Source organism: Brassica oleracea, chromosome C7 (assembly GCF_000695525.1).
Source record: "Brassica oleracea var. oleracea cultivar TO1000 chromosome C7, BOL, whole genome shotgun sequence".
NCBI classification, from domain to species: Eukaryota; Viridiplantae; Streptophyta; class Magnoliopsida; order Brassicales; family Brassicaceae; genus Brassica; species Brassica oleracea.
Window position 1 is genome coordinate 12,013,277 of NC_027754.1, and position 24,648 is coordinate 12,037,924.

General features: G+C 32.1%; 2 protein-coding genes and 2 long non-coding RNA genes across 7 annotated transcripts; 2 read left to right on the forward strand and 2 right to left on the reverse strand.

Moving 5' to 3' along the window:
* The first annotated feature begins 3,171 nt into the window (after positions 1-3,171).
* LOC106304156 lies at positions 3,172-4,759 on the forward strand. 4 transcript variants are annotated; one of them, XR_001262660.1, is made up of 5 exons: positions 3,173-3,377; positions 3,448-3,599; positions 3,678-3,907; positions 4,183-4,234; positions 4,471-4,544. It is a non-coding gene; the product is annotated as an uncharacterized LOC106304156 (long non-coding RNA). The 4 variants fall into 4 exon arrangements; XR_001262658.1 differs by having other exon boundaries at positions 3,172-3,599; positions 4,180-4,234; XR_001262657.1 differs by having other exon boundaries at positions 3,174-3,599.
* Positions 4,760-17,597: 12,838 nt separating this feature from the next.
* LOC106304523 lies at positions 17,598-18,416 on the reverse strand. Its single transcript, XR_001262767.1, has 2 exons — positions 18,226-18,416; positions 17,598-17,841 (listed from the first exon to the last, which is right to left on the reverse strand). It is a non-coding gene; the product is annotated as an uncharacterized LOC106304523 (long non-coding RNA).
* Positions 18,417-19,871: 1,455 nt separating this feature from the next.
* On the forward strand, positions 19,872-21,827 carry LOC106306553 (oleoyl-acyl carrier protein thioesterase 1, chloroplastic). The gene is made up of 7 exons (XM_013743214.1): positions 19,872-20,201; positions 20,422-20,555; positions 20,640-20,753; positions 20,856-20,951; positions 21,030-21,117; positions 21,212-21,280; positions 21,372-21,827. Exons 1-7 carry the CDS (start codon positions 19,872-19,874, stop codon positions 21,627-21,629), a joined length of 1,089 nt encoding a protein of 362 aa, XP_013598668.1. The 3' UTR covers positions 21,630-21,827.
* Positions 21,779-24,265, reverse strand: LOC106306552 (cell division control protein 45 homolog). The gene has a single exon (XM_013743213.1). It carries the CDS (start codon positions 23,868-23,870, stop codon positions 22,107-22,109), a length of 1,764 nt encoding a protein of 587 aa, XP_013598667.1. The 5' UTR covers positions 23,871-24,265; the 3' UTR covers positions 21,779-22,106.
* Positions 24,266-24,648: the final 383 nt, after the last annotated feature.

The following is a 24,648-nucleotide window of genomic DNA, read 5'->3' on the forward strand; positions in this document are numbered from 1 at the left end:
AAAGACAACCATCTCAAACAATCAAAGACTTATAATTAAGTCGTCTGGCAAGTTTTCCAGCTGAAAGACTTATAATTAAGTGGTCTGGAAAGTCTTGGAAGACTTTCCAGACCACTTAATTATAAGTCTTCCAAGACTTCCAGTTTTATGTTCATCTTTTCCTCAATCAATCACTCGACAGTAAGAGATATAACTTACCGGCGGCGGAGTTCAACGAAACGCCTCTGAGAGAATGCGCGCTAGGGTTTCCTCTCGGATCTTAAATAGAGGAAGCGGCTGTGAGAACGGTGGTGAGAACGACGGTGATAACGGCGGAGAGATAACCGGCGGTGAGAACGATGAGAACGATGGATTAGAGAGAATCGACGGAAATCGCCTTCGAAATCGCCTTTGAGAGAAACGGCTTCTGATTTTCGATAAATAGTGAAAAAAAACATCTTATATATGGCAAGTAAATAATCCGGTTAGGTTTAAAAGTACATTGTAAAATTAAAGGTTTGGTCCGGTTTGGACGACTTACTAGTAAGTCGTCTGTTGAATACTGTACATCAGACGACTTACTAGTAAGTCGTCCCAGACCCTAAATTTAACCCCTAAACTAAATTGACTAAATTAACTAACTAACCACGTTATAAACCCGTAGTTATACTTAAATAGTGTTTACTATACACAGAATTAAAACACTTAGGTAAATTTTAAAGTTTTCAAAAAAACATTTATGCATTCCAAAATCTAACCCTAAGAACACATACAATACTACAACATATGTTGGCAAAACCTAAACCAAAGAATATCATGACTCACTACTTTCACTCATCTATGTTGAAAACAATTAACTTTTGTTATATCTTAATTTATATCTCTTAAAACATATGTTAATTACATGATTTCAATTTTTCGCTTATCAAAATATTTTTTACAAAATTTTTAAATTATTTCTAAGTAAAACTAGTCCAGATAAGTCGTCTGGACGACTTTCTGGTAAGTCGTCTGGACGACTTACTGGAAAGTCGTCTGGGCAGACGACTTACGGGGGTTAGAAACGTAAAAAAATTTTGGTTTTTTTGTTTGTTCACAAGGGGTTGGTTGTAATTTCAATAGCCTTTTAGGTTACTTTTGCATTTGTTTCAAGTTTGGGTTAACCTTTGTGTTTGAAATCAAGTTGTGAGTCATATTTGGCAATTTTTCCTCTTTTTTTTTAGTCAAGTAAGAATTTTGATGTTTTAGGTAATTGAACTTTGCGACCGACTTTTTGCTAAAAGTTAACCAACTAACAGTAGTTTTATTTGTCTTAGGGTTTACCAAAAAAAAATAATGTAGGTTTGATTAGTAATCCTATTCCACTGTAATAATGTGGAAGACATTAATGAGGCATGCTGGAAAACTTGGAAATATGCAATTTTTTTGTTTGAAAGAATTTTAAATTTATTCAAACAAAAAATCGTTTTTACATTTACGGTTGTCTTGTATCTAAGAACATCTCCAACCCACCTCTATATTTGCCTCTATAATAACATTTAGAGGTAAAATCACTCTAACCCTATTTTATTTCTTCGTCTAAAATAGAGATTGCTATTTTCACCTCTATATTTAGAGGAAGAAATAGCATTCCTCTGTAATAAAGACATATTTTTTTTATTCACAAAATGATCCAATAACTTTTTACTTTAACAATTATAACCAACATAAATATTTTTTAGTGAAATGTACAGTTTATATAAACATATAATCATACTTTTTATTTACATAATAGTTTCTATAAAAATATTCAGTGTAAGTAATATCATAATTTTATGAATGTTAAACTAAATTGGGTTAGTTTTCAACTTTTACAAATAAAAGGTATTATTTGTAAAATTAAAAAAGAATATATCAAGAATATTCTTTTTTAGAGGAAGAAATAGAATACATTGGAAACAAATCTATAATAATAAAGTTGAAGAGAAACTTTCCACAATGCGCCACATCATCTCTCTTATCTCCATTTTGCGACATGTGTCGAGCAAAGAGAGAGAGCTTCTTCTTTTTTTCTTCCAATTCGTGGATTTTTTTTGGGTGTTTCTAGCTCGTGGATTAGCTAGATTTTATGATTATTTATTGGGTCTTTCTATTTATTTATTGGCCCATACTTTGAAATATGCGGCTCGTTTGTGTTTAGAGTTAGGTGTGCCATCTTCAGTTGATCGACGCCGTCACCTTCCATCGTCCCCGACTGCGTTTTCCTCTAACGTCTTCGCTTTCACTTAAAATCAAGCTTTAATTCAATCATTAAGCTTCACTCCACCTTTCTTTCCACTCTGTCTCATTTATTCTCATTAACAAACGGCGTTTGTAACAGATCCAAGGTCGAGCTATAAATAAGTGTTTTGGAGCGATGAAGATCTGCACCATTGAGATATCTTATAGCTAAAGCAATCCGACGGACGCCTTCAGATATGTCGTCTTCCTATGTTCTTCTCGCCAACTTGAGAGCATACCGTTGCTCAAACATGGCGGAGGTGCATCTTCTGAGGTTCTGGGAACATAATTTTCATTTTCCTTGCATTAATCAATGGTTTCGTACAAACATTAATTGTGACCAGTATGTAGGGAAAGTAATCTTTGATTCCCGATTACACAAAATTAATATGGTGTTTATTATGTTTAAATTCCAGTTTAATTTCTGTATTGCTTTCTACAATTGTTTAAATTTTTATACAAAATAATTTTTTTTAATAATTTATCTCCAAAAATATATATTTTTCATTCCCATCATTACTTTTTCATAACAATTACATTTCAAACTAAAACAAAGCTAAATGTGTAAACTTAAACTTCAAATGCTGAGGCTATAACATACAATTCACCATTTCCTTCCAATATATCTTCACTACTAAACCTAATAGACATTATCTCCACTACTAAACCTAATACACGTTATTCACCATTTCGACCATGAATCTCATATACATTACAAAAAAAACAATATATATATAAAACATAACTGTAAAATAAAAGTCGCGCCACCTCAGCATACCGGTCAGAATCTTGTGGGCTTGATACGTGTCCACTTAACCAAAACGTTACGTTTCATTTATTTGGTCGATATATGGACTTTGTTTCTTTCGGGCTTTATATTCTCATAATTGATCCAGGCCCATTCTATAATACCTAAATCTAAACACATATTGATTGCCGTTTTGCTATTAGGGTTGAACCCGTGTACTCCATTCGAGATCGAAGCAAAACCTTTGTTCCAAGAGAGTTCTTTCATCTTCTTCCCTGTCAATCCGCAGAGATGCCGGTTACAGACTAGCCCTCTTCAGTTCCTTCTTAAATCCATACCCCATGATCTCTCTTGAATGCGATCTTGGGCGTGGAATTTTGACTATAAAAAGGTACGCTTTCATGCTATGAGAACCATCTCCTAATTTCGTTTTCACAAACCAGTAATCTAATGTTGAGTAGAATGGCTAATGCTACAATCTTTCCCATTTGATTTGAGGACCGGACAATGCTCCTCCACCGTTCAAGTGCGGTTGCTTCGTTATTGGGAGGCCAGGAACGCCCGACTCAGTGGCGAACTCATGGGAGTCGATATGTTGCTACTTGATTCCCAGGTCTGTTCTGTTCATAACTAGATTTTTTTTTCTTTATTACGTTTTTAATGTTTCTGTCGTCTTTAATCCTTCCAATAGTCGGTGAAAAAATTCTGTAATGAATCGCTGCCAAAGAACAGAAGACCTCTAGATACTACCGCCTGTGAAAATCCTCCTGTGAATCGCTGTCGTCTAAGCTCCGGCCGTACAGTAGGAAGTGATAAGTTCATCTTCAAGTATACGACGAAGTCACGGAAAGGAGATGGATAGTTGGAGTGCATAGATTATTCTATTCATCTTTCTTTGTGGCGTGCTTCCTTTTTGGGCTGGTAAGATATATCTAATCGTTTCATTAATTTAATTACGTAATTTATATGTTTGACGATGTTGTTGTTAAAATTAGGGATGTTAGTCGTTGATTGAAGCTTGAAGAGATTTCTTCATTTTAAGTCTCAATATTTTCCTCTTTTTTTCATTGTCTATCTCTTTTACTGCATTAGTTCAGTAATTTCTGCAGAAAAAAAAACTCCTTAAGTCCACCAACATATTGTGTTCATGTTTCTTGCTTCTACTAATCCATGGAGTTTCTCTTTAAATTCAGCAGAACTGTTAATCTCTTTGGAGTCAACTGATTGACTGAACCGTGGCCTTATTAGGTAAAGTTAGAAGAAACCATTACTGCTCTGTTTAACGGGACAAAACATTGGTCATGATTCATCCTAAGCGAGAGCTTTTGTTTACTAAGCTATAGTTTTGTTTATTGTAAAGAAACTATAGCATAAAAACAATGGTTATTAGTTTTGATGAAGGAGCTCTACCTCATTATGGGTTTCATGGATTTAAGCGTGAGCTTTTGATTAGTTATAATTCTTACGGTTTTATTCCATTGTAGATTTCCAATTTGACCCAGCTATAGAAACTCTTAATTCTCACCGTGAGTGTATGGATGTGAGGACTTGACAGAAACACAAGAAGAAGAGTAAAGTGCAACTCAAGCAACTCATTACTCATTGTTTGCCAAAAAAAAAACTCATTACTCATTCGTGTGGAAGGATGATGAATGTTTAATCATGTGTTGTTATGTTGTGTACTTCTGCATTTAATTATGTTTTATGAATTGTTCACTCAGCCACATTATGCATTTTGTGCTTCACAGTTTTCATTAGCTATGGAAAGACAATGAAATTTCCAAAAGCCATTTTCTTTAGCTAATATAATTCATTTTATGCATAACAAAAAATATTATTTTGTTAAATTAGCCCAAAATAATTGTAATTTCAAACATAAATAAAAAATTAACCCATTCGTAACAATTAAATTTTTATAAAATTGGTTATATTATTATATGTTTAATATTTTCAAAATTTTAAAACAAAATATAGGAAGAGATAAACTTGATAATAAATACACACATATATATATATATTGGGTTGAAATAAATGTTGAATGCTATTATCGTCTTCTATAAATTACATACATGTGAATTTAATTAAAATGAATACAAAAAGACACTTATCAGTTTTATATCAAAACCATTAATATAATGTAATCCTTCTAAGTAAACAGAATTAATAAGTTTAATCATATTGGTATATTTGTATTAAATTTAGAACAGATAATTTGATGATTGATGTCATTAATTCAAATTAATAGAAATTTTACTTTTAATATAATAAAGTACGTAAAAATATAAATTGAAAAAATAATCAGTATCATTTATTTTGGGAACCCTAATTATTTATTCAAATAATATCATTTAGTTGGTCTTCAAATATAATAGCATTTTATCAAACGTGCATATTTATAAATAATACGAGTTAACAGCTATTTTGTATCGTATAAAATAGTAATTTTAAGAGAAGTTTTATAGGATAAAGAGTGTCTTTGAATTTTAAAAACAAACATTCTTTCTCCGTTATAGAATATTACTTAATGTTAAATCTTATATAAAAGAAACACTTCAAATATAGATATAAATCACTCAATAAATTAGAAAATATACTATAAAATATAATTGGTTATACAATCTTTGATAAAATTAAATCATCTACAATAAAATAAAAAAATGTCAATAGTGAAACATCAAGTTATTAAAAATGAAACATCAAACATTGTTTTAAATATCCAACATTTTAGAACTGAGGAAGTATAAAAGAAAAAATAATGCATGATTTCCTTATTGAACACAATTGAATTGATTTTTAAAAATCATTCTACTTAATACCAAAGTTAGAAAAAACAAACGTCGAGAAAAAATTAAAATAACTATATTTATATGGATATTTTTAATGGTGAAACAAATATATTTTTTCCAAAAAAATAATAAAACAAATTGTAAAAGTTATAATAAGATTGTAAAAATTTTAATTAAAAATAAATAAACTTATGAGAAAAATTTCATTAAAAAAAGATACAACGGTATTAGAAAACTTGATTTCATTCTCTTTTGATCGAATCCAATTGATTTATGTATTTTATAGTGTTATAAACTTAAAACACTATAAAAACTTACAATTCAAGATTAAAGCAGCAAAAATACTAAGAATACGATCATTTTTAGTTATATAACTGAAATTTGGTGTAAACAACATAATCATAATCGCACCCAATTTAACTTAAAAGAAAATTTATATAAAATTATAATTTTTATGAGAACCGATCCATCAAATCCCGCGCGTAGCGTTGGCCTCCCCTAGTTCATCTATATTATAGAGTTCCTCTATTTTAGAGTAAAAAATAGAGAAATACATTAATTGGAGATAGTCTAAATTTGTTTTGAATAAAAAACCATTGAAACTATGTTGTCAACTCAATCTTGTTTCCAGCCATCTAACCAGCCCCCTCTCATAGGCATGGCCATATAATCCCCTGAATATAGCAAACCGAAATATGCTATTTTCAAAGTACGGAATCCCATCGTTTCACCAATGTCTCTTTCGCTCTTGAAGGTCGAGACCTCATCGCGGCAGTAAACCGACCTCCTGCTTGGCCCTTCCTTATGTTCATGAGAAATGATCTAAGATCAAGCCTGAGTACATTGCCTAACTAGTTACTTTTTTGGAAACTCCTTCATCAAATAGAGGTGCTTTTCTCATTTTGCAAAGTACCATACAGCAACGCAATAGGCGTTTTTTTTTTTGAAACTGGCTTAACGCAATAGGCGTTCGTATGTAAAAGAGCTCATCCTCGGTGACTGCACTCCCTCTTTGAATCTGAGAACAGTTCTTCCTCTATTTAGAAGCTTTTGTTTTTTGGTACATGATAGGGAATCTGTTTTGTCCCTTGATCTATTGGTGTGGGTTATGTCCACTGATAACCTTAGTTGTATTGTAATGTCTCCTTGTTTGTCCATAGGAGCAAGCATGTAACAAACTCTTTGATTATTAGTGATTTCAGATGACCAAAAAAATGATTAGTAACCCTATACCGGCATACAGAGCCGGCTCAATGCAAATAGAGGCCGTTGGGCAATTTGTTTTTAAATAAGGGCCCTTGAAACAAAAATTTAAGCTACATTTTATATATATATATATATATATATATATCTCTTATTTGAAGAAAATATTTTATGAGTACTATTAAACTAACTATTTTATTTGTTTTTATTTATTTTCCAACCTTTTACACTATCATAGTTTTATAACACTATCGGAATTTAAACTTAATATTATTATCTAACTCTTACATATAAAAAAATCAAAAATCAAAATAAAAATAAATGAAGTTTTGGAGTAGGCCCTAGGGTGGCCGCTTTAACTGCCCCATATGTTATGTTGGCACTGCCGGCATAGGGTGTTCAGAGAATTTTGGTCCTCTCGAACGTTGCAGATCTCTTTTCTCTTGGTTCATTTGAGGCACAAAAATCTGTCATTTGTGTGAATTTTTTGGTGCTTTTAATCTCCAGATCGATTCTACGTTTTGAATTTTTTTTTGTTCTTTTTTGTGAATTTCTATTCTCTTATATATTGCCAATTTAAAAAAAAATTAAGAAAATATCTTCTATAAGGTAAATAATGTAATGCAACTTTAGTTAAGGTGATGTCCCTAAATGCACTTGAAAATTATATTGGATAATCTTTGACTTCCATAAGGTCGTGGAACAATCACCCTCAACACACATACTTCACTTAGGATGATCTTCAAAGGAAACAAGGCAGTGGAGCTTTGGATTGAAGAGATCGTGTGGCGTGAACCTTGAGTATATGAAACTCAACACCCATAACCTAACTTATGACACCTTTCTCCTTCCTCAGCAATCGACGGTAACTTTCATCATTTACCATCTGAATAATATTTTTGGGCCTGATTCGGTGTATCCATTAGTAAGGCCGGGGTCGAGCTGAGGGGAAGAAGTATTAGGCCCGACAACATTATAGAAGACCGGCCAAAGAAGAAAGTGAGTTTGATACGGTCAGACGCACTCTCCACAATCTTTGCAGGGAGTTAGACGATGAAGGAGCTATAAAAGAGGATAGGATCAAGAGATATGGGGAAATTTGAAACCCCAGAGTTAACACACATCATACACGACCTCGACCTCGATCTCTCATTCTCTCATGTTTCGATATTTAGTCCTGAATTCTTAGTTGTTGTAACCCGATCTCTTTGATCATTATATTCAATATATTTTCATCAATAATGTCTATTTTTGTCAACCAGAATCTGATTTCATCGTTGTGTTTTGAGGATATCGTTGCCCACGTTATTTTCTTCCATAATCTTTACAAATAATCACTACCAAATTCCTAGTGTGGGTTTTATGATCTACAAATATCTATGCCAAAATATATATATTCGTGCTAGGTTCATCTAACCAATATGCGTTATGAGTTTCACTAGTACTACCATACTCTGATCCTTTTCCATGAAGCTACCAAATTTTGTAACCCATCATAATCATATTCGTATGTAACTGCTTCCATACTTTCCCATTAATGTTTATATTATTCCGATAAGTAGAACATGGACATTTCAACTTATGGGTTTTTGTTGCTTCTGGTTGTTGTTGAGCCAACACCATGAATTCGATAATAGCTTGTGCATATTCCTTTGTAAGTAAATTTATTACGAGGTGTCTCCATCCACGAACGAAAATAATCAGGAGAAGGCATGGGTTTTTGTGCTTTGTTGTGAATAAAAGGAGGTGGTATTTATAGATAAATCAAGACAAACTCTTGATGGAAAATAATATGTCGGGACTTCGTTGAAAGTTTTAAATTTCAAATGGCTACATAATTTTTATAATTTTCATCGGTAATCAATCGAAAATTACCAACATATTACCGATAGATTTGAGATTCAGGAATTTCAACAGATAGCTAACAAGTAGTTCTTTTGTAGGAAATTCATCGGTAATTTTCCAACAGGCTGTTATTGTCGAGAATTCCTGACGGATTCCCGGTGATTTTCTCTAGATACCATTTCATCGCTTTTTTGTCAGGAATTTATAATGATTTGTAGGAATGGAAGTCTGAACTCATCGCTTTTGACTATATATCATCACCGCTAACGTTACATTATAAACTATTGGTGTTAATATATGGCCGATAAAATCGATATATATTATTTTGGGCGGAAGCTTGAAAATTGGTGTCAAGGCTGGCACATGACGCCATAGTTCGAAAAATGGTGATAGAACTGTTTATGATAGTTATACAATGTGTAAGGAAATCTCCAACCCTACTCCAAAACCCACTCCAAACTCCATTTTGCAGTAAAATCATCTCAAACCTCACTCCAAAATTCATTCCAAAATAGAATAATAGATATGATTGCTCCAAATATGGAGTAAACCAACTCATTACTCCAAAATGGAGTTGAACTTTTTTATTTATAAAATGGTCCTCCATATTTAAATATTTTGGTTTTTAATAAAATATTATTATAAATAAATATATAAATATTAGTTCACTATATATATTATAAAAATTACTGTTAATATTTTTTAATTATATAAATATCCATCTAGTGAACTAATTTATGCAACAAAATATATATAATATAAAACATAAAAGATCATACATACGAAAATAGACTATTTTGAAAATAGTATAAATGAAATATGATATTACTAATTTTTTAATAACATAAAACATAATATATTAAAAATATTCTATTTTAAAGTAGGAAATGGAGTAATACATTGAAGCAAAACTCAACTTCATTTTGGAGTTACTCTATTTTGGAATAGAAAATGGAGTAATACATTGGAGATGCTCTAAGTTAATAACAGTAGAGAAAGACCACTAAGGGTAAGTCACTAACAGGAAACTAAAAAAAAAAAAGAAAACATGAAATAAAAAAAGTATCTGAGTCACACAACTAGACTTGATAGAAATGATGGATCCAGAATCTGGCTTTTGATTAGTGGGATGGTAGTGGAAAGATATGAAAATAGAATAGTAGGGTTTCCAAATGGACGAGCTGTCCATGAGCCGTCCGAGTACAACTTTGAATGGGTTGGTTCAGGTCAAACTCATTTACAATGCGGCTAAAATCAGACAAGCCCAATTTGTCCATAAGTGGCTTTGGACTATGTGAACATAGTCCCTCTAATAATCTAAAACAAATAAAGTTTTAACTTAAATCAAATTTAGGGAAAATAATATTTTATAGAAACTAGGTTTTTTCACCAAAAGTTTAGAATTGAGTTTTCTCGCCAAAATTAAGTATTTATGCAAAAAAAGAAACTTGTTTTTGGCAAAATCAAAATTTTCCCCTAAAACCGTAAAACTATTTTCCCCCAAAACCGTAAAATCAAATTTCCTGCTAAACCAAATGATTTTTCCTCAAAAAAAAAATCCGCTAAATCAAAATTTTCCTTCAAAATTGCAAAATCAAATATTTTGCGAAAATCACAAAAATGGCTTTTCCGCAAAAACCTAAAAGTAATTTTTTTTTTTGCAAAAATATTTTTTCCCACCAAAAACATAAAAACGAGTTTTTCAAACAAACAAGCTTTTAATTTTAATATCTTATTTTGTCAATGGAATGAGTTTGGTCTTTAATGGACTTGGTCCTTAATGGACATGGTCATTATTTGTCCACAAACAAAAAATTTCAATCTTGACATGGACAAATGGATGTATACAACCCAAATGGCGTAATCACTTTTTAATAACTAGGAGGTTCTCAATCTGTATGCTTATACATCCTCTTTAAACGATATCCCAACCATGCAATTTAACTCTTTTTATAAAGTATACCTTTTCCAATGAGATTTGAACATGTGACCATATCCTTAGTAAGTGATCTAGAATTTTAACCACTATACCAATTTGTTGTTGGTAGAAAGTTTTTTCAATTTAAGGAAAGGTTATATTTATAAAATTTATCTGGTGTGTGTTTAGATATTGGGTCGAGCTCTAGGACATCATATTGGTTTTGTGGATATCAGGTCAGTTTTATGGATATTGGATCAAATACCAGTTAGTTGAATGGATTGGTCAGTGTATTAATACGTTTGTGCACATATTTTTCTTGGATTGTATTCTCCGGTTGTTTAATAAAGGCTTATCGCACCTTTGATAACTTCCAATGTGTGAACCAAAAGCAGCGGATTTAACATATTGCTAGATTTTGATCAGCTATGAAAGAGTAGGGCATATTATGTTGTAAAAGTAAAAAAAAAAAATGTAGCAGATCTTTTATTAGAAATGTGAAAATGGGCAAAACTGGCTTCATTTAAACCCGTTTCATTGAAAACACATCTCTATGCAAACTCCGTTCCTATTTAAATTCATTTAATTTTAAGATTTAATATGGTTGTCCATAGACCCGTTAGCTAATTTAGATATGTTTAAACAGTTTTATAATATTTAAATAAAACTTTCAAAATCATTTTATTTTTTTAAAATATATTTGAAATGTATTTTCCTTAAAAAAAGTTATTTTTAAGTTATGAAATTCTAAAAAAAATTGAACAAATCGTTTTTTATAATATATTTATTTATATGTAAACGGCTCATATTAAAAGTATATATTTGAAAAAACCATTAAGCTAAATGAATCTAAACCATTAAGCTAAATGAATCTAAAAAGGAGGATAATTATATACCAAAATTCAGATGCATACACGACTGAATAATGGTTCTTAGGCGTTATAAAGTAAATAACTAGATTTTGACAAGCGCAGGTTCTTTTGTTATTACAAATTTTGATATAAATTAGTATTTTGTGATTGTTTTACATTATTATGTTACAAAGTCGAATTATATAAAAGAACTAATTTTTAAAAAATTATATAATTCATGAATTACTTTATTTGGAATTTTGTATAAGTCTTATGTAATTCTCTCTTACGCATGGGTATTTTACATGGACCCCGAAAAACCAAACCAAAATCAACTCGAAAATACTGGTTCACGTCGGGTCCAGAGAAAAATACGTATTTTTTTGGAATGCGGGTCTCTGTTCGCGTCTGAGACCTACCCGAAACCCGTTTGGGAGCCAAAGTACCTAAAATGTTTGTGTATATTAGATATATTTGTGTATTTTGGATATGTTTTTGGTATACATATATTTTTGAGTTTTTTGTTTGAATTTCCGGTTATAGTTTTGGATTTCGAGTAAAAATTCAAATTTTAAAAATTTATTTTTGGGTATTAAAATACAATTTTGGGTATTTTTTGGTTCCTCAGACAGATTTCGAGTACAATTTTAGGTATTTTGAGTATTTTCTGATTTTCGGGTATTTGTTTAGATTTTGGATATTTTTCGTGTTTCGAGTATTTTTATGTTTATCGAGTTTTATTTGGGTCCTAAATATCTGAACGGATCCATACCCGTTACGTACAAAAAATAACATATATTTTATAGGTATTTGAATTATGGAGTCAAACCAATCCAGATCCGAAAGAAACCGATCCGAACCCAAATAATGTTTTTCTAAATACCTAATTAAGTCCAAAAACCCCAGACCTAGCAAAATTCGTTGATTCGTTTTATAAAATTTTGGGTGGAAAATACTCTTCAGGTTTGATCAATAATGTTTAATAGGACATGGCTCATTTATATTTCAAAAGTTGATCTCGTAAGAAAATTTTGATCTAATGGAGGAGGATGGTATATATGACAATAACCCCTACGTATTGAAATTTCGGTGCCGTTTATATCAAATGTATATATGTTAAATTGAAAGAAGTTGATTTAAGTAAAATAACCATTTGAAACATTCCATATATATGTAGTCATGATCTTATTAAAGTGGGTGAGATTTCTTTTAATGTTAGAAGATATTATTTGGTTGCTATATAATAGGGGATAGTTAATAATATTTAGTTGTATACAATAGGTTGGACTAAAAAATAAATAGGTGCAACAAACTTGTATAAGTAGATTTTTTAGGACTCCTTCACTTTTAATAGTATTGACTAGATTTTAAGCCGCACGTTCGTGCGAATATTTTTCTATTTTATAAATGTAATTGATATTATTACAAATGTTTTCAATATATAATTTTCATTTGAGTATTATATATTGTGTAACTCTATAATATTATTGTTCATATTTTTTATTCGGCATTATTAATATATAGAGATTTGTTTAATACATTTTAGTTTGTTATAAATTTTTATTACTTGCTAATATATTTTTGAGCTAGGTACAATAAAATAAAAAAATATGAAATAATCAAATAGAAAACTTCCTTCAAAATATGTTTTTTCTTTAGTTATACATTTTGCATATAATATATTTTTAATTTTTTACCTATTTATATTATAAAATAGAAATATGCTTAAGTTCATTTATATTTACATGTTGTTTGTAAGAAAATATACTTTTAACATATATCATTTTAGTATTTTACGGGATTTATAAGTAAAAACATTTTTTCGTTTAAATAATATAGACCTATTGTTTTAGTAAATTTTATACTATCTATCATACTATTTTAGTGAATTTTATTTATATAGGATACTTTTTGGATGTTATGATATTAATTTTTTTTTTTAAATTAAGTCTTCAAAATATTAGATTGCTTTAATTTTGCCAACATATTTAGTTAATTTTTTCGTGAAGCATTAAAAATATTATTCTTCATTATCTATGATTTTATATCTTGTAAAATTTGAAATATCATTATTTCGAGTTTGGAATATTACATGAATTTTTTTTTACTACTACATTAATATAATATTTTATAAAAGATATTTTAATTTTTGGTAACATTTTTAAAAATTTTCTCAACAGATTTTGTTATAATTAAAATAAAAAATAAATTTATAATTAAATCAATATTTTAGATAAATTACTAAAATTACATAGTTTTCTAATAATATTTTTTTTAATAATATATGAACTTAAGGTTATTATATAATATTATATTTTTCTATATAACTATTTTTAAACTATCTATTGTTGAGAGTTTCAAAAATTGTAGATATAAGAGTTTAACCTATGTTAATACATTTATTTTTCTATAAAAATATTATACAGTTTACAAATTTAAAATATCATTTTTTTTAATTTACTTATTTAATATAACTTTTATATTTAATTCATATAGCACTGTTATTTTTATATAATACATAATATAATTATTTAATTTATAAAAAATGGTATAGAATTTTTATTTTCTTGTTTTATAATAAAATTTTGGTTAACATTGATTTATAATAATATTATATTACTAATTACGAAATTTATTAATATGTTATTTTATAAAAATATTTAAATTTTCATGTAAGACTTTTTTAGATTCAATCTCAGCAGAATTTATTATAATTAAAAATAAATAAAATTTAAATTTATAGTTAGTTAATTATTAATGTAAATAATCAAATATAATATATTAACTAATCGATGGCCCGAAGTAGAGCACTCAATGGGCTAGGGTGGCCCCATTTCGCCTTACCAACCCCAGGAAAACTATTCTTTGGTCCTATTATGACTTGTTAATAGTAGACAAAAATAGAATCCTACATTAATAGATTCGTATAAATATAACATACTAAAATTAAAATACTTAACCCGCCATTTTAAGATCTTTTGCATTATTTCTAATTTTATTTTAATGCTTTAAATATAAAAAATAACTTTTTTCTTAACACATCATATTGATATTTCCTAAAATATAGGTAAATGGGCATGATTTTGTTATATTTTAAAGTACTAACACATTTAATATATAATAGATAAAATTATATATACCACATAAATAAAATTTTTAGAAAATAGATTATGTCGGACTTTCTGTTTAAATGTTATATATATTAAATGATTAATATAAATTATAAAATAAAACATGTTAAACAAATTGCCCTAGAATGACTTTTAAACAGTACATAAAAAAATATGACCCTAAATTAATAGATTAGATTATAAAAAAGTTGTTAGGCGTTTTAAAGTAAAGAATTATAAAAAAGTTGTTAGGCGTTAATATTGGATGCAAAGATTAAGCAAAAATCATGGTAATTTTAGCAACATAAATTTGGTTGATCACATTAATTTTGGCTGAATTAATACACGGCTTCCATAATTATTATACGGAATCTATAAAGTAAAATGAATGATGTAATCTTTACATAATCGACAGTTATGAAATCTATGTAAAATAACACAATCTAAAAATATAAACATATTTGGTTGATTGACATCGAGATTTGTTTGTTTAAATCTTGACATAAATATGCCAGATTTTAAAGTGTTCAATTATTAATATTAATGTGTCAGGCTTAATATTAATATGGTAAACATAAATATTATAGTGTATAGTTTTTTTTAATATTTCACCTAGAAGCATGGTTGATCGAAAGTTGTACTTCTGTTTTAACAGTAGATGTCATCATGAATATTTCTCACACCTTCATCACTTTATAGTTCAGGATCATGCCTAACTAGAAGCTAGTTGAGCGTGTGTTTGGAGCCAAGATTGCTTTGATATTTTAAGGGGCCAATAGTAAATATAAAAATCCTTATAACTCTAATGGTAATTGTTTTCGTATGCATGTTTAAGATCACAGATTCAAATCAATATGTACATATTTAAAAAAAAAAATCAAAAGCTAATAGTTAATGGGCCAAAAAATTATATACTTGAAGATTTAATATATTCAGTGAAAATTCTGCTAGTTCTCAATTTTATTTACCACATGTACACATAAGGCATTTAGTGTTGAATCAAGACTCGTCCCAGTCTTTTAGTAGGCTATATGAAGTTTATAAGAATACACATGTAATCCGTAAAAATGGACCCCTAATATTTTAGCAAAAGACCTTAAACTCTAACTAAAATTTGCGAAAAATAGGTTATGTGCAAATGTACACTTGCCAAGAGACGCCTGATTGAATCGACATGTAATATGAAGAAAAAATGTGTCTATTTCAACCCGAACTTTATCCATCGTGCTTATTCATACCTGAACTTTGTAGTAGTGCGTATTTCATACCAAACTATATAAAAATTCAAAAATACTACATGAACTTTAAGCGTTGTGCCTTTTCCTTCACGAACTTTCAGTAGTGCATATTTCATACTGAACTAAACAAAAATTCAAAAATACTACATGAACTCTCAAAATCGTCCTTATATATATATTGACAATCAAAGATGTTAGTCATCCGTTAATTTATTAAAATGATGTCATTTAGGAAATTTTTTGTAAAATTAATTGTGACTGTGACTGAGAATGAATCATTGGGAAAATTGCTTATTCTTGTATAAATTTGTAAACAGTAACTGATATTTAAGTTTTATTTTAATCAAATAAATATTATCAAACTTTTATTGTTTCAGTTTTATAAAAAAATATATAATCATTTATGTTTTAATTTAACTTTAAAAATCATTATTTTATAAATTTAGACCAATTATTATTAATTTAATATTTACTTTATAGTATTACTAAAAATTGAACTATATTGTAAAATTTAGAATTTTGTGTTGGTTTGCCTTTAGATCATAGGCAAAAGATTTTGTTTTTGATAAATTCTGTAAAATTTAAAATTTGAAAATACTACATAAACTTTCAAAATCGTGTTTATATATAGATTGACAATCAAAGATGTTAGTCATCCGTTAATTTATCAAAATGACGTCATTTTGGATAAATTTTGTAAAATTAAAAATTAATATGTAAACACGATTTTGAGAGTTTATGTAATATTTTTAAGGCGTTTAAAAATGTAGTATTTTTAAATTAAAAATTTACTTAATTTATTAAAAACAACGTCATTTGATAAATTAATGGTTGAATAACACCTTTGATGGTCAATTATATATCAACACGATTTTGAGAGTTCATGTAGTATTTTTGAATTTTTGAATTTTTGTTTAGTTCAGTATGAAATATGCACTAATATAAAGTTCGTGAAGAAAAAGGCACAACACTTAAAGTTCATTTTGTATTTTTGAGTTCTTATGTAGTTCGGTATGAAATACGCACTGTTACAAATTTCAGATAGGAATAAGCACTATGAGTAAAATTCAGGTCGAAATATGCACTTTTCGTTAATATGAAGTATGGACGTGAACCTAAAGCCAGGTGACTTAAAATTTGAACCATTGAACCAAATATCTAGGGTGAGATGTGTATAATATGGTAAACCGGCTGGCCGCGTAACCGCCCGAGAATTCGTGAAACGTGTGCTTGCCGTGGCAAATTGAGCCAATACGGCTGCATTCCACGCCATACCGAGTTATGTCCGCCGAGGGTAGGGATGTTAAAACGGGCTACCCGAGCCCGTTTAAAACTATGCCCGTTCAGAGCCCGTTAATGTATGCCCGCTTAAAGCTCTGCATGTTAAAACCCGTTTAACTGTGATCCGTGTACAATTATAATACTCGTTTAGACCCGTGAACCCATTTAACTTTGTTTTTTTTTTCTAATTACAGTTAATTAATTTTTGATGACGTTAAACCCTTTTTTTTTTTTAATGATGTTGTCTTTAATTATTTTTTTATTTTATTATTTTTTTTTTCTAAATGTAGTTTTAATTATCTTCAGATATGATATTGTACAAACTTTTTAAAAACCTATTTTTAAATCTAGTTTTAATTATTTCATATGCTCAATAACATGTAATAAACCTGATTTAAAATCTGCAGTGTATCTAATACATATTTAAAATCTGAAAGTACATAAATCTGAAACTTAGAAAGTGAAATACAACAAACCACTGAGAATCTGAAATCACATAAAGCTTGTGTCTGAAATTTAAAAAAAAAACTGCAAACCGTTTAGAAACAAGACATAAAACAACTTCATCCTCCTCTCTTAGTCTCAAACCAACGATCCCTACTCCATCTACATGGAGCTTTGATCTGCAAAGAAAAAAAAAGGATTTTAACACAAAACAATTATATCTAGCCGACCAAATAACAGAGAAGAAGAGACATTAAATTTATATCACATTGTGTAAATCCCAATTGACTAAAGAAGACAAGAACGTGAAACAGAACAGAGAACGTGTTACATGTAATGAAGGTCCAATGCGATAGAAGCAATTAAGCAATTAGAGAGAAAGACCAATGAGTTTTAGATCCGCAAAAAACACAATAAATCAAGAACAAAACTAAAATCAGACAAAAGCTACTTGAATAGACAAGAACATCAAACTCAAACCCAGCTGCTGTCAAAATGTTTGCATCACGTCAGTAACATTATCAAAAATCTCAGCTTAAACCCAGATCGGTCTATCATCATACTCAAGATTTAATAATTAAAATCGCTGATCACATAAGTCAAGGACTCGAATCAACGATGGGACCCTTGTCTCGATTTCTCAAGTTTGAGTCATAAAGCTTTTCCAGATTTCATCTACAAGGAGTTTGAAGAAGAGAGAAGAGAACCCGACGGCTTGAGAAAAAATTAGGGATGTAGAAAATCTAGTAAAACGGCGTCGTTTAATGTATTGTAAAAGAAAAAATAAAATAAACGGGTAGCACGTTTATATTAGAGCTATGCCCGTTTATAAACGGGCCTTAAAGGGTAAACTCTGTATCTACCCGTTAACTCTTTATACATACATAAAAGGGTACGGGCTCTACCCGTTTAACTTCTACCCGTCAAGGCCCGCGGGCGCCGTACCCGTTTTAACATCCCTACACGGACTGGTTGAATCACACCAGAAGAGAAGAAGGAAGAGAGCGGCGTGAATAATTATTCTAGGGTTTTATGTTACAGAGCTCTTGTGGGCTTAACATTTTCTTACCGAGTCCAATTTTCAACAGCTAGCTTCATAGGCCCATTATGGCAGAAAGTCTTTTTGAATCTAAGCGTAATAACTTGGGTATTTGCTGAAAATAATTTATGTATTTGCTGGAAAATGAAATTGTATTTTTTTTCACTCTCTAGATAATAATTATATATATATGGATGAAAAAATATAATTATGATTTGCGGTTTAACTTGGTAATTTATGAATTAATGCATATTTAAAACTAATAATTTATTAAAAATTACTCCTCGCGTACTCTCCGCGTTTATCTCGAATTTTCAATAAATCGCTAGGTCCGGAGTTACCGCACGATAGTGCGTAGTGAGTTTCCGAACAGGGATATTTTCTAATCTCAGATCCGATAGCTTGTAAATGCAATTTTGATTTGGAGAAACCCTCGCTGTAAGAAAACCATAAACGACATGATAATATGTGGACTATCCACATCAGTGAGAATAATAAACCAATTTTTTTGTCTTTGCTTCTGATCTTCTTTTTTTGTTCAAAACAAAAAAATCCGCAACTATTTATATACATACATGAAATGCAATACTGATTATTATTATTATTATAAAAATTGTGTGATGTTGGTTGTATCGTCCGACACAGTTGGTGTGGTAGTGGTTCAGAAGGTAGACAATAAATTTGAATATACTATTTCGTGATGCGTAAGAGAGAATATATGAAAAATCTCAACAATACATGTGAAGAAGAAAAGGTCTTCAACAATGCAACAAATCAAATCTGAGAAAAAGAAAAATCAAATCTGAGAAAAAGAAAACAACAACAAATAAAATTGCAAAATCAAGTCACGTGATTAAACCGAGAGAACAGAGTGAAAGACACGTGCTTGCTACATTTACAAACAAACAGAGAGGGAGACAACACAGACAGAAGCCACTGAGCCAGGCTTTTTCCTCATCTCGCCTTTGACAATTGGCCAACGATGGCAAAAGCGTAAATTCAGACACAACCAAGTGGCAAACTAAAAAAGTCTTCGTTATTGGTTTGCCTTCCTTGTTCACCTCGGACCCATCGGAGAGAACACTTACTACAGATTCAAACCTTTATTATTAAAGTTAAAAACCGAAGAAGCTTCTCGTCTCCCACATTTTCTTCTTCGATCCCGAAAAGATGTTGAAGCTCTCGTGTAATGCGACTGATAAGTTACAGACCCTCTTCTCGCATTCTCATCAACCGGATCCGGCACATCGGAGAACCGTCTCCTCCGTGTCGTGCTCTCATCTGAGGAAACCGGTTCTCGATCCTTTGCGAGCGACCGTATCTGCTGATCAAGGAAGTGTGATTCGAGCAGAACAAGGTTTGGGCACACTCGCGGATCAGCTCAGATTGGGTAGCTTGACGGAGGATGGTTTGTCGTATAAGGAGAAATTCATCGTCAGATCCTACGAAGTTGGAAGTAACAAAACCGCCACTGTCGAAACCGTCGCTAATCTTTTGCAGGTCAGATTATATTATGTCGTGTTTTTTTTTTAATTTTCTTTGATTGGATGATTGGTTTGGTCTTCTCGAATGTCACGCACATGTCGTATTTTTTTTCCTTTTTCTAAATATTATCAATTCGTTATATGAATGGAAAAAAGTATCAATCTTTGTAATTATGAATCTTGATTGGTCAATTGTGAAAGACAAGAACTTTGTTGGTTGATTGATGTGTATATAGGAGGTGGGATGTAATCATGCTCAGAGCGTAGGATTCTCGACTGATGGGTTTGCGACAACACCTACCATGAGGAAATTGCATCTCATTTGGGTCACTGCCAGAATGCACATTGAGATCTACAAGTACCCTGCTTGGTATTGGTTTCTGCTTCATCTGTCTATCTATCTAGATGTGTCTCTGTTTTGATGACAACTAACGAGGAATCTTTCGGTTTACAGGGGTGATGTGGTTGAGATAGAGACATGGTGTCAGAGTGAAGGAAGGATCGGGACTAGGCGTGATTGGATTCTTAAGGATGTTGCTACCGGTGAAGTCACTGGCCGTGCTACAAGGTTTCCTTTTCATCATTTTTTTAGCTTCCTGGATTGGTTTGGGACCTTAATGTTCCGTATTTTATGGTGCTGTCCTGATTTGTTGTTTGATGTATGTTTCAGCAAGTGGGTGATGATGAACCAAGACACACGACGGCTTCAGAAAGTTTCTGATGATGTTCGGGACGAGTACTTGGTCTTCTGTCCTAAAGAACTCAGGTAACGCAACACTTGATTTCCAGGGAAATGCTTGCTGGTCAATTATATCGTGAATGCTGACTTATCTATTTCATGTAGACTAGCATTTCCTGAGGAGAATAACAGAAGCTTGAAGAAAATTCCGAAACTCGAAGATCCAGCTCAGTATTCGATGATTGGGCTTAAGGTAAAAAAAAAAAAACAGAATCGTAGGACTCTTTGTTTCTCTATCTTTAGCCTTAAGCATTCCTCTAAGACTTTTATTATAATATTTCTTGCAGCCTAGACGAGCTGATCTCGACATGAACCAGCATGTCAATAATGTCACCTATATTGGATGGGTTCTTGAGGTAATCACCAGATTATTTTTACTATAAAAGCTCGATAATTTTATTTTTTTTACTGGAGTAATCATATGATCTTGTTTCTTGGTTATGACAGAGCATACCTCAAGAGATTGTAGACACGCACGAACTTCAGGTCATAACTCTGGATTACAGAAGAGAATGTCAACAAGACGATGTGGTGGATTCACTCACCACTACCACCTCAGAGATTGGTGGGACCAATGGCTCTGCATCATCAGGCGCACAGGGGCAAAACGATAGCCAGTTCTTACATCTCTTAAGGCTGTCTGGAGACGGTCAGGAGATCAACCGCGGGACAACCCTGTGGAGAAAGAAGCCCTCCAATCTCTAAGCCATTTCGTTCTTAAGTTTCCTCTATCTGTGTCGCTGATACTTCACGAGTCTAGTCAGGTCTCATTTTTTTCAATATAAATTTGGGTTAGACTAGAGAACTGGAATTATTGGAGTAGTCTTTGTGGAATTTATGAGTTTTCGTTCTTGTTTCTGTACAAATCTTGATGATTTAAGCCAACAAACCCATTTCATCTTAGTCTCTTCCGGTCTTGTCTTGTGTCTCTGCGTGTATCTTATCGAAAACTTAAACAAAAAAAGATTGCTTTTCATATGTTCTTATAATAAAAGGAGTTACTTTGACATAATGCTCTATTGTTATTTGATTAAACAAGTTACATGATTGATAACGGATTCTTGCCTATTACAAAGGCTTGTAAAATTCCAAACAATGTGAGATAAAAAAAGAACTGAAAACTAGAAAATGAAAAAACACAATCGAGTAGAATAACAAAAAGATACCTTTGAGAACTCTATGTCAAAGCTTTTCAGTTAATCTAATCATGAAAGAGTTAACAGCAGAAGCATCCAAGACGATCCATGAGGACTCGAAAAGCTCGTGAAAGTAATCAGCTCTACTCTCTTGAGCTGCTTTTCTGAAAGCATTACCAAACGCATTCCCTCTTACTGCACCAAGCCTTGGCTTCCCACAAACTCCAACCACAAGTATCTTCCCTGGTTGTTGAGATGCGCAGGCACATAGCATTGGCTTCATCCTAGCTCCTTTCTCTCTCAGAGCATCCATTAGAAAGTAACAGAACTTTGTCAAGGCCTGAGGATATCCCAAATACTTAGCATCAATGGAATCCTCAACCTTCACCCATCTGAACTTCCTTCCACTTCGGATGCATCCGGTTTTGGTGATTGCTGCACTTCCTTGTCTGAGAATTGCTCTCTGAACCTTGATTGCTTGTTGCATACCAGAACGAAGTTTATCCAGATTGTTCAATGACAAAGCGTCATAAGCTTCTCCAAACTGTTTAGAAGCAGAGGAGCCACCTGAACCGAGAAACGATTCAAGAAGCGCTGTAATACCATAGACAACATCAGCAGCAGAGACCCTTGAGCTGTATCCATGAAGGCGCAAGAAACTCCTGTAGTAGAAATCATTAAGCCCATACTCTGGCAAAAAACGATCAAACTCTTGCTTCATCTTCCTCTTCACCTCGTTGTTCATGTAGGGAAACTTCTGCTGGCACTCGATAAGCGCAAATCCCATACGCGCTAGAAGAAGCTTAAGTTTCTTGATCCCGTTATCACTCCACGTCTTGAGTTTAGTAGCGATGTACGAGGAACAAAGCATGGAGTCAAACAGATTCCACTCTCTCAGCAGCATAAGCCTAGGCTCTTCTTCGTAAGAGATTCTCGAACAGTCAGGCGCTCGGACCTTGGTTCCGTCCTTGAGAGTAACGGAAGTGATCTTGTCTATGTTCCCGGAGCTATTGATGTGCTGCTCAAGCTCCATAACCGCAGCTTGGTATCTTTCGTCGGTCAACCTCTCGTGAACAAACTGATCAGTCAAGGAAACACAAGCGAGCCAGAGCAACTCGTTAGTGTTCTTCCTCAACAAGTGAGACAGCTCAAACAACAAGCAACCAGATGGCTTCCCGTGGAAAGTCCCCATCTTGTAATAATCCCTCTTCAGCTTCTTGAAAAGCTTCACACCGTCACCCATTTTCCTCCTCTTACTTGGCCTATCATCATCACTCTCTTCGTCATCAATTTCGTCTTCTTCGCCATCAGATTCATCACCGCTTTCTTGATGAATCTGAAAGCTCTCGTTGGCCAATTTCAAGACATCGAAATCGTAGGCGAGATCCGCTTGCCTCTCATCATCATCAGTGTGGAGAACAACAACCTGCTGATTCTCATCGCTAAGATTATGCAAATGAATAGGCCGGTGACTATCCACCACAAAGACACGAGCCGCGGGACCTAGCTTCAGCACAAGCTTCAGATCACGGTGGCAGCCCCAGTTAATCAACAGTATGGTGACGGGACTCGCCGAGGAAGAGCAGAGGCCAGGACCAGCGTACTTGTGGATCTCGAGAAACGAGGAGACAGGGAAACACGAGTAGTGAACCGAATCGGATTCGAGGATGTGAGTTATGACCTTGAGGGCGCAAATGGAATCGACGTCGGATGATGAAGGGAATATGAGGAGAGGGTTCTGGGAAGACGAGCAAGTCGCCGATTCGCGAAGCTTGGCGTAAAACGATTCTACTTTCTGGATCCTCACCATTATTCGCCCACTAAGCTTTAGAGAGCCCTAATTTTTTTACCCTGAATAGGATTGAGATGAGAGATAGCAGAAACCGCAGCCAAAAAGTACCTGAGATTCGACTTCTTCTCTGAATTTTTTTTTTAGGTTCCTAATTAGACTGAAGTAAATCAAATCAAGCAAAGATGGAGAGAGAGAGAGAGAGGAAGATAAAGATCTGGGGGCAGGAGGTATCTTTCTTCTTCTTCTTCTTCTCTCGTAATGAAATGTTTAGAATTCTTTTAATTTTGGAGGTTAAAATCTTCAAAAATTTCGAAATATTTTTGATCGGCCGCCAAAACTTTGACGTTGGCGCTGAAAATTGAGGAAAGAGGAGGGAACGATCCGCATCCACGGAGCATGACCCTGCCTTTATGGTAGTCAGACAATTCCGACTAAAAACATTAGTTATTTAAATTTAAAATGACCAAAATATCAATTTACAATTCCAAAATAATAATTATTTTAACCAAAAACACCCCAAGAAAAACTGAATGTTGTTGAAGATAATAACAAAATTGGATAATGACTATCCATTTACGTTTGTCCTTTTGTGGACAATGTATATCTGTCCATCATTATTTTATTATTTATCGTACAAATATCTGTATTTTGACCGACTCATAACTCCTATATATAGGAGAAATCACTTGCGTAATAAATAAAAGAAGATAGATGAATGAAAAGCTCTCTCTCTTATGAATCTCTTTCGTTACTTTATAATACAAACAAATATAATCATCTCTCTCTCCATCGTATA